The sequence below is a fragment of the Myotis daubentonii genome, chromosome 2 (genome assembly GCF_963259705.1).
Source record: "Myotis daubentonii chromosome 2, mMyoDau2.1, whole genome shotgun sequence".
In the NCBI taxonomy this organism is placed as follows: Eukaryota; Metazoa; Chordata; class Mammalia; order Chiroptera; family Vespertilionidae; genus Myotis; species Myotis daubentonii.
In genome coordinates, this window is record NC_081841.1 from 74151740 (window position 1) to 74168042 (window position 16303).

Sequence of the window (16303 nt, forward strand, 5' to 3'; positions counted from 1 at the left end):
ACCCAGATTAGATTCTGATTGGTTAGTTTCTATGCCAGTCAGTGTCAAAAGCTCTGCCTCATAGGCAGCCATTGGCTCCTTGCACTTCACCCAGATTTGGTTCTGATTGATTGGTTTCTATGCCAGTTAGTGTCTCCGGGTCTATCTCTGGGCCTGATCAGAGAGATGGGGCTAATCAGCAGGCCCCGGAGAGGCCTGGAGAGAAAGAGAGGCATGGCTTCTGGCCAGGCCCAGAGAGAAAGAAAGAGCCAAGGGCTGATCAACAGCTGCCATGGAGGCTACGGGTCAGAATCTGCTTCTCTCTCTGGGCCTGATCCACAGCCCTCTTGGCAGTCGGTGCTGGGTCACCGCACCCATAGCAGCGGCAGTCAGTGCTGGGTTATCATGGAAACCCAGAACTGACTGCAGGAGTGACTTCCGGTCAGTTGAGACTTCAGTCATTTTGGACATTACAGACCCTGCATTTTATATATTAGGATTTTTACAAACTCTCAAAGATTCAAGACAATTTCTCCACAGTGAATAGACCAAACGTCAATCATTTATTAAAATGAGGGCTCAATGTGCACACTAATGAATATTCATCTCATTCCAAATTTAATTGTTGAAATTATTTATTCAATGATAAGTCTGTAAAACCTTTCAGGGCAAATTATCTCACTGGTTTATCAAATAATAAGTAAACAGACTGGTAACTTACAGCATTAGATTTTCTTGTACTCTGCTGTGCATGGTAAGGGTTGTCCGCATAACGCTGCTGTAAGAGGGCTTTCCTATCCAGAGTTGTAAGGTCATCCATGACGGCTTCTTCCCCTTGGGCATTCTATACATGAAAGCAATAAATGAATTCACATACACATACTTTGAATATTTGTTTTTAAAAGAAGAAAGGGTTAAAGAACCAGTGAACATGTCAGTGATTATTTGTGGAGGGGTTAACAGTATAGGCTCTGAGGATCACATTGCCTATTCGAATCCAGCTCTTCCACTTTCTAGCTAGATGAACTCTCTGCGCCTTGGTTTACTCATGAAAATGGGAATTAACAACAGTTACTACTTCACAAACACACACAGAAAAAGATTAAATGAGATGACACATGTCCCACACTTTAAAAAAGAAGTACCTGACATAAAGAAAGCATTACATAAAAGGTAGCAACTATTATAACTATTAGTGTCCATTTAAGTCTTTGTAAAGCTAATAAATGTAAGTATGCCCACTCCTTATAAAAATTAAATTTGGAGGTAAAGTACTAAAAGAAGGGGTGTATCCTTTAAGGAAAAAATCCGAAAAGAAACACAGTCGGAGAACCAAGATGGCGGCATAGGTTAACGCCGGAGTTTGCTGCTTTGAACAACTACTTCAAAAGTGAAACCAAAAAACGGAAGGGACATCACCCAGAACCACAGGAACGCTGGCTGAGTGGAAGTCCTACAACTAGGAGGAAAGAGAAACGCATACGGACACTCAGAGGAGGCGCAGTGCTGAAGTCAAATTCTGAGGTGCGGAGTGCGCGGAGCAGGCTGGCGGCGGAGGGCGCGATTGTTGTTTTCAATCGGGAGGGAGTCGCAGACTCTGAGCACCAGATCCGGGCGAGTCTTTAGGGACCCAGACTCAAACGGGAGAAGCGGGACTGTCTGGCTTCGGTCAGAGCGAGGGCAGCTTTCTCTCGGAGCTTTGCAGCGGGTGCTGGGTCTCAGAGAGGCAGAGCCCCTTGGGACAGGACTGAGAGCCGCCATAACTGCTCTCTCCGGCCCACCCTGTTGATCCTGTGCGACCCGCCCCGCCCAAGCCCTGCACAGAGGCATTTGCCGGATAGCCTCAGGCAAAGGCTAGATTAGCACCTCCCTAGAGGACAGAAGTTCTCTCACTGCTGACACAGCTGATTCTCATAGCCACTTGGCCTGGAGGTCAAACCCTCCCTGGAATTAGCTACAACAATCAAGATTTATCTATAAGACTGCGAACAAAGACCACTAGGGGGTGCACCAAGGAAGCATAACAAAATGCGGAGACAAAGAAACAGGACAAAATTGTCAATGGAAGAAATAGAGTTCAGAACCACACTTTTAAGGTCTCTCAAGAACTGTTTAGAAGCTGCCCATAAACTTAATGAGATCTACACGAAAACTAATAAGACCCTCGATCTTATATTGGGGAACCAACTAGAAATTAAGCACACACGGACTGAAATAACGAATATTATACAGACGCCCGACAGCAGACCAGAGGAGCGCAAGAATCAAGTCAATGATTTGAAATGCGAGGAAGCAAAAAACATCCAACCGGAAAAGCAAAATGAAAAAAGAATCCAAAAATGCGAGGATAGTGTAAGGAGCCTCTGGGACAGCTTCAAGCGTACCAACATCAGAATTATAGGGGTGCCAGAAGATGAGAGAGAGCAAGATATTGAAAACCTATTTGAAGAAATAATGACAGAAAACTTCCCCCACCTGGTGAAAGAAATGGACTTACAGGTCCAAGAAGCGCGGAGAACCCCAAACAAAAGGAATCCAAAGAGGACCACACCAAGACACATCATCATTAAAATGCCAAGAGCAAAAGATAAAGAGAGAATCTTAAAAACAGCAAGAGAAAGAAACTCAGTTACCTACAAGGGAATACCCATACGACTGTCAGCTGATTTCTCAACAGAAACTTTGCAGGCCAGAAGGGAGTGGCAAGAAATATTCAAAGTGATGAATACCAAGAACCTACAACCAAGATTACTTTATCCAGCAAAGCTATCATTCAGAATTGAAGGTCAGATAAAGAGCTTCACAGATAAGGAAAAGCTAAAGGAGTTCATCACCACCAAACCAGGATTATATGGAATGCTGAAAGGTATCCTTTAAGAAGAGGAAGAGGAAGAAAAAGGTAAAGATACAAATTATGAACAACAAATATGCATCTATCAACAAGTGAATCTAAGAATCAAGTGAATAAATAATCTGATGAACAGAAAAAAAAAATCCTTTGGGGTTCTAAAGAGATAAACACTAACTATTTCTCTGAATATAAGATGTGCTATATTTCCTTAAGAAGAACAAAAGTGTTCCAGTAGGATTGCAACTGGAAAAACTTAATAGATTTCAAGATCTTTCTTCATACTCTACTCTGTTGTCATGGCCGTGATTGCTACAGGAAATCTTACTATACATCTCTTTGTGACTCGATGCCTGCCTTCCCTGCTATAACTTCCATGAGAGCAGGAATCTTGCCTGTCCTTTTCGTTGCAGTTCCCAGGTGACAGAAGAGGAACACACAGAGTAAGTACTTGATGAATATTTATTCAATGAATGAATAATGAATCTTGTTCAAGTATTAACTATCAGGAATCAATGTATGAGGATATTTTATACCTTTATTTATTACTGCTAATATCTTTGTCAGATTTTCTTTCAGACATTCTACATTATGTCTAAGTTGAAAAATTGAAAAGCATTTTGTTTTGTTTCAGCTTGTTTTTAACCTTTACATAGGGGGAACCATAGTATTTCCACTTGGTATCTTAAATTTAACCTCTTCAAACCATATTTCCTTGTGGTCTTCCCCACCCTTTCAATTGTTCAAAACAAAAGCCTTAGCACCAATCTTCATCTTTCCTTTCTCTCAAGCCTACAAGAAATCCATTAGCAAGTTTTCTCAGCCCAATCTTCAAAATCTCTGCAGAATCTGGCTTCTCATCAGATGTGAAAAAATTGTGAAATTATCCTGCTTATTATAGACACTAGATTATTATACTTGTGTGCATTGTTTGGATCTGGGAATTTTGTCTTAAGATAAAGAACACCTAGTAACCCCATAACTTTTGCTGTTATGCTTTCAGCTAAACAGCATGTGATTTAGTTATTCTAGATAATTTATATGTGGATTAGAAAAATTAACTGATGTGCTACCCATGCTTATAAATTAATCTTTTTTACCTATAGAAAAATACAACTAACCAAATATAACTATCAAACATCCCTGAAAATACATTACTTTTATAATAAGTTAACTGAATTAAGAATTGTATACAACTGTTCTCTTCTTTATGTCCAGTTGCATCACAAACTATTTCCAAACCTTTCTTTCCAAAATTCAAGATTGACCTCTCCTGTATGCTTCTGGAAAGCCACTAAATTCATTAAGTTTTACTCTTACTGAATTTCCACCTATTTAATCTATACTAATAAAAGGGCAACATGCTAATTAGACCAGATAGACCGGACATCTTCTGGACATCATTCCGGACGTCCTTCTTGACAAAGCCATAGTCCCAGGTGCCTGCAGCTGGCCTGGGGGAGATGCCCATGATCACGGGTGCCTGCAGTTGGCCGGAGGAAGCCTCCTGCAGTCCCAGATGCCAGCAGCCGACCACAGGGAGGAAAGCCCGGGTCCCAGATGCCTGTGGCCGGCCGGAGGAGGGAAGCCTGGGTACTGGGTGCAGAGGCCAAGGCAGAAGTGGTTAAGGGCAATCAGACAGGCAGGAAAGCACCTAGGGGAGATCATGCAGGCAGGCAGAGTGGTTAGGGGCAGTCAGGCAGGCAGGTGAGCAGTTAGGGGTAATCAGGCAGGCAGGCAGAGGCATTTAAGGGCAATCAGGCAAGAAGGCAGGCAAGTGGTTAGGAGCCAGTGGTCCCAGATTGCGAGAGGGATATCTTAGGGGTCTTGGATTGCAAGAGGGTGTAGGCCAGGCTGAGGGACCCCCTTCCCATGCACGAATTTCATGCACTGAGTCTCTAGTGTTAAATAAAAGCATAACAATTTTAGGAATTCATGATGTTAAAACACATTTCCCAAAATAAGACAGAAGACAATCATGGAGTAATGGTAGTTTAAGAAAAAAAGAGGGTCATTATAAAATCTGAAACCACTTTTCAACTTTAATATTTAGACTGGAAGACAGAATTCAAGGCAGCTACATCAAAAACAGCTATACTGTCTTATTTACAATCCATGGCAAGTGAAAAATTTCCAATTGAGAAAAGATGATGAGGTCATGTCATATGGCTAGAGCAGGGGTGGGCAAACTTTTTGACTCGAGGGCCACAATGGGTTCTTAAACTGGACCAGAGGGCCGGAACAAAAGCATGGATGGAGTGTTTGTGTGAACTAATATAAATTCAAAGTAAACATCATTACATAAAGTTTTATTCATTTCAAACGGGCCAGATCCGGCCCGCGAGCCGTAGTTTGCCCACGGCTGGGCTAGAGTTTTCACATCTGAAAATGATAGCAATAACCCTTTAGGATAATTGTGAAGAATAAACTAGTTAATCTGAGTAAAATACCAGGGAACACTTATTATGACTAACAGCAAGACATATCAGACAAGAAGATGTTTCTATAATATGTGTACTCTTTTTCAAAATTTCATTATAACTTTATAAAGCCTCATATATTACCTTGTTATCTGTCTTGTTTCTTGGAGATGGTTGATACCTGATATTTGATTTTGTCTTTTCTGCATTTCTCTGACAATACTGTTTATATCCCTCTTTCATTTCAGTTTTGTATTGCTGATATTTTAGTTTATATTTGCTTGTTGGTGCTGGCAAATCTTCAGGTATAATATCCTGCTCCTAAGACAAATAGAAAAAGTATGCTATCCACCAGAAAAAAGAAATCAAAATCATTATTAATTGCCTTACTAACATTAACATGTTTATCACTTACCTTAGCATTTAAGTGTAAGAAACAGACAATTATATCTACATCCTAAAAGAGGCGATAGTTAAAACCTTTAGCTGTGCAGCATCACAGCAACCAGAGCAGACAGAACTGCTGAGATTGGGCACTGGCCTTTAATACCAGAAAGCCCATAGCTTGTTTCCCAGGGATAATCAGCCCTGGTACTAAGATCATTTGAGAGGACAATGAACAACTTTTCTTTCTTTTTAGGCCTTTTCTTCCTGCCCCAGAAAAACTCCACTGTCAATCATTTCTTCCAGAAGGGTCATAGGAATTACAAATCACTAATACTGAGATGGTTCCCATTTCCAGAATGTTAAGATATTTATCTTCTGGTATTATTTGGGCGCCTGCCACACTTCCATGGGAGTGAGACATAACAGAGTGGATAAGAGAAACCTAAAACAAGTGTTAGGCAAACACTAGGGTATACTTAATGGACCAGAGAGGGACAGTCACTTTAAAAGCCAGCACAACCCTTGAAAATTATTGATAACTAGTCGCCCTGCACACAAATCTGTGCACCAATAGCCTTCTACAGGGCCCGGCCGCTCCGTGCCTGCTGCCCAGAGGCTCTCCGTGGCCTAGAGGCCCATCCACAGCAATGGAAGCATTCCGCGCCCCAGCCTGGCCAGAGGCCATTCTGTGGCTGGGAAATGCAAACGACTTCCCTCCCTGTTCTCAGGAACTCCAATAAAGGGCTTTCTTCCTCTTTCTCAGCTGGCTTTCACCCCTGTGCCTCCACCACCAGCCCCTCCTGTCACACTATCCTCCACCCCCTCCAACCTCTGGCCACCTGGACTTGACCTTGCCTGGGAATGAGGGGGCCACTCGACTCTGCTCAGCTCATTGGTTCCTACTCTTCTTATGCAAGCGTTCCGCACCCCGGCCTAGCCAGAGCCCCATCCATGGCCCAGCTTGGAACACTTGCCTCGTCACCACAGTGACGAAGCAAGCATTCTGCCAGGAAGCTCATGCTGCCTGCTCTCAGCAGTCGCCCCCTTGGGACTGGGAGACTCCAGCCCAGCGGGGCTGAGAGGACTATGCGCTGCCATCTTTTATCTATGGGCACTGCCATCTTTGTGATGGAGTGATGGTTAACTTGCATAATATCATTTTATTAGCTAGGATATCCAAGTCTAACCCAGAGGAGAAGGATGAGGCAAAGCTTCAGGCAAAACTGTAACAGACTAGGGTACTATTTGTGCAATTTACCCAAAATAAGACTGATGAGAACTTGAATAGAGACAGTTACATGAGAAAGACTAACAAAGACAGCAAGGCATGCCCTACTCATAGGATACTGGTCAGAATTTATGGTCATAACACAGAATACTGTGTGAAGTACAAATATGTCCCAAGGAGATACCTTGGAATTATTTATTCTATAATACACTAGTAGCCTAAAGAATGAGTCAATTTCTAAGAAACGAATCTTATGTTTTTAAATGAGCAAGATCTGATCTAATATTCTGCCATAATTTGAAATTCCTGATTTCCTATTAGGATAAGCCTATGCTTTACCAATTTTATAAGGTACTTTAATAATAACATCCCTCTGTGAGAAAAAACGTGAAGCACAGTAAAATTACTTCACCAACATTATTGTTTAGGATATTAATATGTTAAATCCTTAAACTGAACAAAACATAGGTTAAACATAATAAAATTTCTGGATTAAATACAGTGCTAAAATGCACACTATAATTCAGAATGTTGGTTATAAGAAATAAATACTAACCAGTTCCTTTAGATGTTGCTGAGTATATGGTATTTGACATGGTGTGTCCCCATCAAGAGCAGAAGATGGATTTGGTGGGTCAAAATGAATATGCGCTGTTCTAAATGGAATATATGAAAAATCATCCTAAAAAAAATTAAGTGAACTTATTATCTGCTACATATAATATTGTGTTCAAATGTTTGATATATTAAATAAAATTACCTCATCATCAGAGTCAACAAGGCTTCCCAAATCAAGGCGTGGGACCCTGAAAGAAAAAGAAAAATCTATGTAGCCCAAAAGAGACTTTAATAGCTGCAAATCATATATGCTGCATCTTACATAAAATGGTGCACTGATGCCAATGGTTTACTTCCTAATGATTTTACTATCCTTCACTATTATTTGTATGCCAGAGGTTATTTATGTCTGTGTAGTAATATAATGGTAGACATTTCTTTCCAATTCTGTGTTCAATGATATTACTCTATAGCAGTGATGGCAAACCTTTTGAGCTCGGCGTGTCAGCATTTTGAAAAACCCTAACTTAACTCTGGTGCCGTGTCACATTTAGAAATTTTTTGATATTTGCAGCCATAGTAAAACAAAGGTTTATAGTTTTGATATTTATTTTATATATTTAAATGCCATTTAACAAAGAAAAATCAACCCAAAAAATGAGTTCGCGTGTTACCTCTGACACGCGTGTCATAGGTTCGCCATCACTGCTCTATACGTAGCCTGAAATCAAGCACAGTGGTATTATTTACACAGAAATTGGCAAAATAATATGAATCAGGAGTTGATTTATTACTTTTGATTTCTGAGACTTTAAAAGTGGTGGAGAAAATAAATAATGCAGAAAAAACTTAAAAGTGTATCACGTCTTCACTGTCACATTGTGAATAACAACAAACAGAAATATTGTTGCAGTATTCAAAACTATCACCTGATTCAACCCAGCAATCACTCACGTCACCCTACAATAAATAAAAATATCAACCAACACTCATGTTGGAACTATACAGTCCATCAATTCCAACCATAGGTTGGCTACAGATAAAAGAATTCAGCAAAAAACAAAGATATCTTGCCCTTGCTGGAGTGGCTCAGTGGTTGGAGAATTGTCCCAAAGATCAAAGGGTTGCAGGTTCAATTCCCAGTCAAGGGTGTGTGCCTCCATTGCAGGCTCCATCCTCGGGGTAGATTCAGGAGGCAACCAATGGATGTGTCTCTCTCCCGGGTATGTTTTTCTCTCTCCCCCATCTCCCTCCTCCCCTACACTCTAAAATTTAATAGAAAAAAAAAAATCTTCAACTGAGAATTTAAAAATAAAACAAAAAGAAAATATATATTTCTGTGATAATCAATTGGCTATATCAATTGATTACAATCAATTTACAATAAAGGGCTTATAAGTTTTATCAGTATTTGTCAATTCCTTACTACAAATCCTTTATGTCAGTAAAATGTATAATAAATTTAAAATATACTTAAGATTCTTTATAATTAACAATTAAAATTTATATTAATCTTATAGTAGAGTTTCAGAAAACCAGTTGTTAAAAACATTTACCAACACACAATTGACTGTTGTTACATACTCAACATCTTGTATCTAATGTTTGCACCCAGCTCCATTCCCTGTCTAGATGAGTATACAGGTACTATTATGTAGAACCACAAGAAATTTCTGATACTTGCCAATTTCATGTGACTCAGCCTCATAATTATTAAGTTTAATTTCTATTTTCCAGAATGCCCTGTAATGTAAAATACTTGAAAGGACATACATACTTCCAAATTTTAAAAGGGTAAAATATAAAGTATAAAACAAGTCAATGTATTCTAGTTCAAAATAAAATCATACTCCTCAAGATACAAGTACAGATAGAGTTCCCATCAAATTCATTTTGACTATCCTAGTTATAAAATGCAAAATTTTATATATTTCTTTAATAAATGCAATTAGCTAAATTTTCTAAATGAAACAATATTTAAACTTTTCCAGGAATACAGAAGAACAATATTAAATAAAGCAAAAACAAGAAAAGTATTACCCTTAATCCCATCTATCATCCTATAGAAGAGCTATTTCAGTTAATCTTGACATAGTAATTTTAGGCCACCTACCTGCATATAAATTTTTCTGTGGTTTACAATCATAGCCATGTATATATAATTTTGCCTTATTTTTTGTCGGTATATTATAAATATTTGCTCATTAAACAGTTCAAATGTGAAAAAAATGTGACTTACACAGGACGGCAAGGATTCTGTATGGCCCATGATTTGGAAGTCCATCCTTGCTTTAATTAAAAAAAAAAATAGAATCAATGTGCATATACTCTTTATTTATACTTTAAAAGATAAGCAATGGATTAATGCAATAAGGTTAATTATAACGTTTCTCACTAAACTTTATATAAAAAATATTGATTAAGCCCTGTGTTTGAGAGCAGAGATAGATTGATAAGCAATATAGATAATTCCTACCTACGTGGTAATCCACCTGCTGCAGAGAACAACTATAATAATAAAAGCATAATATACTAATTAGACCAGACATCCTTCCGGATGTCCTTCTGTCCTTCCAGACAAAGCCGGGGTTGCGAGGGAATACTGGGTCCCAGGTGTCTGCCGGAGGCTGCAGGGAAGCCCACATCCCAGGTGCCGGCTGCCTACCAGCAGCCAGAGGGAAGGAAGCCTGGGTCCTGGGTGCCAGTGCTGGCAGCCAGGAGAAGGGAGGCCTACTCTTGCACAAATTTCATGCATTGGGACTCTAGTTCACTCATAAAAACAATAATGTGAAAAATAAGTGCTATGACAGAGAAGCTACACAGAGCATGTGTATCCAACCTAGTCTAGGGACTTGACAAAGTTTTTACAAAAACAAAAAAGTAATGTTTAAATGAATCTCTGAAGGATGTGTAGGAGAATTGGCCAGATAGAGAGAGAAGGGAAAAAACTGCTCCAGCCAAGAGGAGCAACTTGTGCTGAAACCACCCAGAGGCAGAAGTTAGCAGTGGAAAGGGTTGAAATCCATAGAGTGAGAAGGCAATGTTCAGAGTTGTTACATTATAATACAAGTTAAGGAACTTGGACCCTGTCTGAAAGGTTATGGGGAAAATAGTAAGCAAAGAAGTGACAAATATATACATGTATATGTTTGTAAATGTTCAATCATATTGCCAAGAAAAGTGTACAAAGACCAGAAAAGTACAGTGAACTTAGCCACAGTGATAAGAAATAAGTATGAGTCTTAGAGAAAGTTAAAGTTAATAAAAACAGAAAACAATTCACCCATTATTGCTTATATCTTATTCTGAAATGTTACATAACTGGTCATTTTTTTATTCTGATAGCAAGTTAGAGATTATATATAAGATTATATACCATAAGAGTAAGAGAAAACAAATCCGGCTCTGTGTCAGCTTCAAAATGGTATTCTTTCAATAATATTCTAACAAATAGTCAAAATGTAGAAACATAAAATCACAAGATTATTTAAATAGAAGTATGTATTTAATATAATGAAACAAAAATAAATATATAATACTAGAGGCCTGGTGCACAAAAATTTGTGTACTTGAGGGGGGGTTCCCTCAGCCCAGCCTGTGCCCTCATGCAGTCTGGGACCCCTCGGGGATGTCCACCTGCTGGCATAGGCCCACTCCCTGGGAGATCGGGCCTAAGCTAGCAGTCAGATATCCCTCCGGCAGCCTGGGAGCCCTCCGGGGATGTCCACTTGCCAGTGGGAAGCAGGCCTAAGCTGCAGTTGGACATCCTTAGTGCTGCTGAGGAGGTGGGAGAGGCTCCTGCCACCACCGCTGTACTGGCAGCCATCAGCCTGGCTTGTGGCTGAGCAGAGCTCCCCCGGTGGGGGCGCACTGACCACCAGGGGGCAGCTCCTGCATTGAGCGTCTGCCACCTGGTGGTCAGTGTGTCATAGTGACCAGTCATTCCCAGTCATTCTGCTGTTAGGGTCAATTTGCATATTACCCTTTTATTATATAGGATAGAGGCCTGGTGCATGGGTGGGGGCCAGCTGGTTTGCTCTGAAGGGTGTCCCGGCTCAGGGTGGGAGTCCCACTGGGTGCCTGGCCAGCCTGGGTGAGGGGCTGAGGGCCATTTTCAGCCCTTCACCCAGGTCACAGCCCCTTTAGGGAGGGGGGTCCTGCTGGGGTGCCTGGCCAGTCTGGGTGAGGGGCTGATGTCTGTTTGTAGGCTGGCTATGGCCCCCAGCTACCCAAGCTCACAGTGGAGGCTGGCTGGAAGCAGGTATCTGGAATTTATTTATCTTCTATAATTGAAACTTTGTTGCCTTGAGTGGAGGCCACAGCTGGGCCAGGACAGGCAGGAAGCTTGGCTTCCTCCATCGCCAGGGCAACCAAGCCTCCTGTTTGCTCCAGGTCCGTAGCTGCCAGTCGCCATCTTGGTTGGGTTAATTTGCATATAGTCGCTCTCATTGGCTGGTGGGCATGGCTTGGGGCACAGCGGAGGTGCAGTCAATTTGCATGTTTCTCTTTTATTAGATTATACTAGTGGCCTGGTGCACGAAATTCATGCACATTGAAAGGGAATTAATTAGAGGAAATATTTTAATGTTGCTATTTGCCCTTTCTCTATAATAAAAGTGTGAGAGATAAAAGGAAATGAGTACAATGTATATGAAAATAATACATAATTTTATTAATAAATAAACAATAATAAAATGATATAACAAAAAACTCATGATGTAAAAACAACACTGATGCAAATAATGACTGATAAAGTGATTAAACTTATTCTAATATCTCCCTGTATACCACATTAAGGGCTGGTTGGGGGCGTGACTGGTGACTGACAGGCAGCAGTCGCCCCAGCAGGGCCGGATCTCCCGCGGGAGATCCAGTTTGGCGAGGCAACTGCTGTGGGAGATCCAGTCTGGCGGGGCGACTGTTGCAGGAGATCCGGGCTGGTGGGGAGACTGCTGGCGGTCGCAGTCACCCTGCCAGCCCAGATCTCCTGGTGGGAGGGCCGGTTGGGGGCTTGACTGATGGCTGACGGGCAGCAGTCGCCCCACCAGTGCCGGATCTCCCGTGGGAGATCCGGGCTGGAGGGGTGACTGCTGCGGGAGATCCGGGCTGGCGGGGAAACTGCTGGCGGTTGCAGTCGCCCCGCCAGCCCGGATCTCCCAGCCGGAGGGCTGGTTGGGGGCGTGACAGCTGGCAGACCGCCAGGGTCACGCCTGCCAGCCCTGGGTCGGGTCGCACAGGGGTCGCCCGCTATCCAGGTCACAGATAGCAGGCCCAGATGGCGGCGGGGCAGGCAGAATGGCGCTGCTGTCCCATCCTGCCTGCAGTATGCAAATTAGCCGCCATCTTTGTTGGTAGTTAACCGCCATCTTGGCTGGCAGTTAATTTGCATATCGCCCTGATTAGCCAATGGGAAGGGTAGCGGAGTGACACTAATTACCATGTTTCTCTTTTATTAGATAGGATATTAATTAATTGCATTTAATTAACCTTATTATAGTAATACAATTTAAAATATATATATCAGGCTAAAATAGCAGCACATTTTCATCACACATCAAAGATTTTCTTTATCGTGTTTGGGAGACATTGTGACATCATGTATCGGTAGTGTGAACATCTAAATAGAATATACTAGTAGCTGTGGTTGTCATAGTCATGATCATCATAACTATTATTCTCAGAAAGTACTTTAATGGACTTACAGTCTTCTGAAGTCATAGGCATAAATGTTTTTTAAATAGCAGTTATCTTTCTTTTGTGCTAGCCAATTTGGTACCAGCCAATCCAGAATAACAATAAATTATAGCTCATCAAACCCCAGGGCCAAGAGTCAGCAAACTATGGCCCAGCTTTGTTTTTGTAAATAAAGTTTTATGGGAACACAGGCCTGCTCATTTATTTACAAACTAGAGGCCCAGTGCATGAAATTCTGCATGGAGGGGGAGGGGGTTGGGGTGGGGATGGTGTCCCTCAGCCTGGCCTGTACCCTCTTGCAATCTGGGACCACTGGCTCCTAACCGCTTGCCTGCCTACCTGCCTGATCACCCCTAACCACTCTGCCTACCTGATCGCTCTTAACCCTTCTGCCTACCTGATCACCCCTAACTGCTCTGTTTGCCTGATTGACCCTAACCCCTATGCCTGCCTGATCACCCCTAACTGCTCACCTGCCTGCCTGATCGCCCCTCAGTGAAAGAGAATCATTGATCGGCTGCCTCCTGCATGCCTCACACTAGGGATTGAGCCTGCAACCTGGGCATATACCCTGACCAGGAATCAAACCGTGACCTCCATAGGTTGATGCTCAACCACGGAGCCAGGCAATTATTATTTCTCACTTTTAATTCTACCTTTAGAGCACTCCAGAAATGGTAGCTGATTAAAAAAAAAAGGTAATACTTTGCTGATAAGCTCTGAGAAACAATAACCTGGATACCTGAGGTTATTTTTTCTTTTCTGGAGGATCTAGAGTTCTAAGATAAACATGTACTTGTCCCCTACATCCAACACCAGAGCTGGACCTTTCTAATAGAGAGATAAGACATTAAGATTAAAGGAAGCTATTACTTGAGGAGAAAGAATGTGATTTTAGAAATCTTTTTTTTTTTAAGAACTTAAACCATGAGCTTTTCCTAGAAATTTGGAAAACAGTTTGTAATATGATATGTTAATGATAATATGAAAGACTATAAAACTGTACTTGATATTTTGACTAATAAGAAGGGCTGATTTGATTAAAATTATCAACTACTTCAGATTTAACACAATATTGTGAACCATTAGAATCCCAAAGCACCAACTTGTTATAGAGGAGATGGCTGAAGACAGTAGAGAACTCAGATCTTGAAGTCAGAACTGGAGATCAAAATTCTGACAAGTCACTTGTTTCTGTGAGCCTCACTTCTTTCATTTTTATTTTTTTAACTAGAGGCCCAGTGCAGGACATTTGTGCACTGGGGAGGGAGGGTACCTCAGCCTGGCCTGCACCCTCTCGCAGTCTGGGATCCGTCGGGGGATGTCTGCCTGCCAGTTAGGCCCATTACCCGCAGGCGGACATCCCCCTGCCCTCGGCCTATTCTCTATATGTTTGTCAGTTCACCTTGTTCATTAGATGCCACATATAAGTAAAATTATATGGTACTTGTTTTCCTCTGACTGACTTATTTTATCTAGCATAATGTTCTCCAGGTCCATCCATGAGTTCTTCCATATTTAAAAGCAGGTAAAAATACAATGTACCACCAAAACTGGTTTGGCTCAGTGGATAGAGCGTTGGCCTGCAAACTGCAAGGTCCCAGGTTTGATTCCGGTCAAGGGCATGTACCTTGGTTGCGGGCACATTCCCAGTGGGAGGTGTGCAGGAGGCAGCTGATTGATGTTTCTCTCCCATCGATGTTTCTAACTATCTCTCTCCCTTCCTCTCTGTAAAAAATCAATAAAATATATTTTTAAAAAAATAAACGTACCTCAATGGTTTATTGTAAGAATCAAGTGATGCAAGCTATCAAAATATTTATCAAGGTCACTGACAAGCAGTAGGCATTCAATATTTGGAATAAGAACAGCAAGAAAATACACGTAACTTTTATGTGTTTTTAAACTAAACTTTATGTATACCCAATTAGGTAGTGGGTACAGGAACAATGTAGCTTTAAACTTGTACTTACTTAAGGATATGCACAACAGTGATATTATGAAAGTTGAAAAGAACAGAACTCCTAATAACAGAAGCCCAGATTCTCTTCTTCACAGCTAACACAAAATGTATACATAGATATCTTATTCTTCTTACTCTTAGTCTTATTTTTATATTTTAGTTACACATGCACAGATAATTTTTAAAATAACAAAAAGAAAATAGTAATTAAGCTTAATATTTTAAAATAAAACTAAATTCACAGTGACCAATTTTCAAGTAATGATTATCTTCAAGTTTAGTGGTTCAATTCCTCTAATCAGGGAAATATTGATCCTAAATATTTGTGAGTGTGAGGAGTCATAATTTCTCAAGAAAGGAGTCAGAAAATTACATGATCTCACTCATTCATGGATAATAAAGACCATTATAAACTTATGAACAATAATAGATACAGAGGCAGAGCTGCCTCAAGCTGATTGTCAAACTGCAGCGGGAAGGCCGGGGAGGGTTGGGGGGCAGGAGGGAGGGGGGTAAGAGATCAACTGAAGGACTTGTATGCATGCATATAAGCATAACCAATGGACATAAGACACTGGGGGGGTAGGGGAGGCCAGGGAATTGTCAAGGGCGGGGGGAAAAAAGGGCACATATGTGATACCCTTTGTAATACTTTAAGCAATAAAACAATAAAAAAATAAAAATAAATAAAAAAATAAAAAAAAGAAAATTATTTAACGACTCATTCTTCAAGAGGGAAATTATATAGCACACGTACTTGTAGTGGCTTCCTTCTTCCAGAGAATGACTGAGTTTGACTCCTAGGAGAAGCAGCAACTCCTTTAACCTCCAAATCCATTCACGTTCATGTACTGATTGTGTAATACACTTTGGAAAACATAAAATATATAAAAGTATAATTCTTGCTCAAATTTTAAATACATTTACAAATTACATAATAATATTATATGGAAAAAACACATGTGGTCAATCACTTTCCTTCTTTCGCCAAAATTAACTATTTGTGGAGCAACTCCATTATGTGAGGCAACATTTATGGGGTCAATACTAGTCTGAATAATAGCCCTGCCCCGCCACCCGCCCCAAAGATGTCCGAATCCTAATCATCAGACCCTGTGAATATGTTACCTTACCTGACAAAAAGGACTTTTCAGATGTGATTAAGGATTTTGAGATGTGGAGATTACCCTGGTTCAGCTGATGGGTCCAATATAATCACAGGGTCC

General features: G+C 40.9%; 1 protein-coding gene across 3 annotated transcripts in view; it reads right to left on the bottom strand.

Moving 5' to 3' along the window:
- CAPS2 (calcyphosine 2) overlaps positions 1 to 16303 on the bottom strand; it is a 54017-nt gene extending 37714 nt beyond the window's left edge. For 2 of the 3 annotated variants that reach the window (XM_059683661.1, XM_059683663.1), the window contains exons 1-7: positions 16211 to 16303; positions 15835 to 15944; positions 9660 to 9709; positions 7623 to 7668; positions 7419 to 7544; positions 5392 to 5568; positions 701 to 823 (exon numbers count right to left, since the gene is read on the bottom strand). In XM_059683661.1, coding sequence (XP_059539644.1) covers positions 701 to 823; positions 5392 to 5568; positions 7419 to 7544; positions 7623 to 7668; positions 9660 to 9709; positions 15835 to 15915 — 603 coding nt within the window. In that variant the 5' untranslated portion in view covers positions 15916 to 15944; positions 16211 to 16303. The remainder of the gene's footprint in view (positions 1 to 700; positions 824 to 5391; positions 5569 to 7418; positions 7545 to 7622; positions 7669 to 9659; positions 9710 to 15834; positions 15945 to 16210) is intronic. The other variant, XM_059683662.1, reaches the window with a different exon arrangement.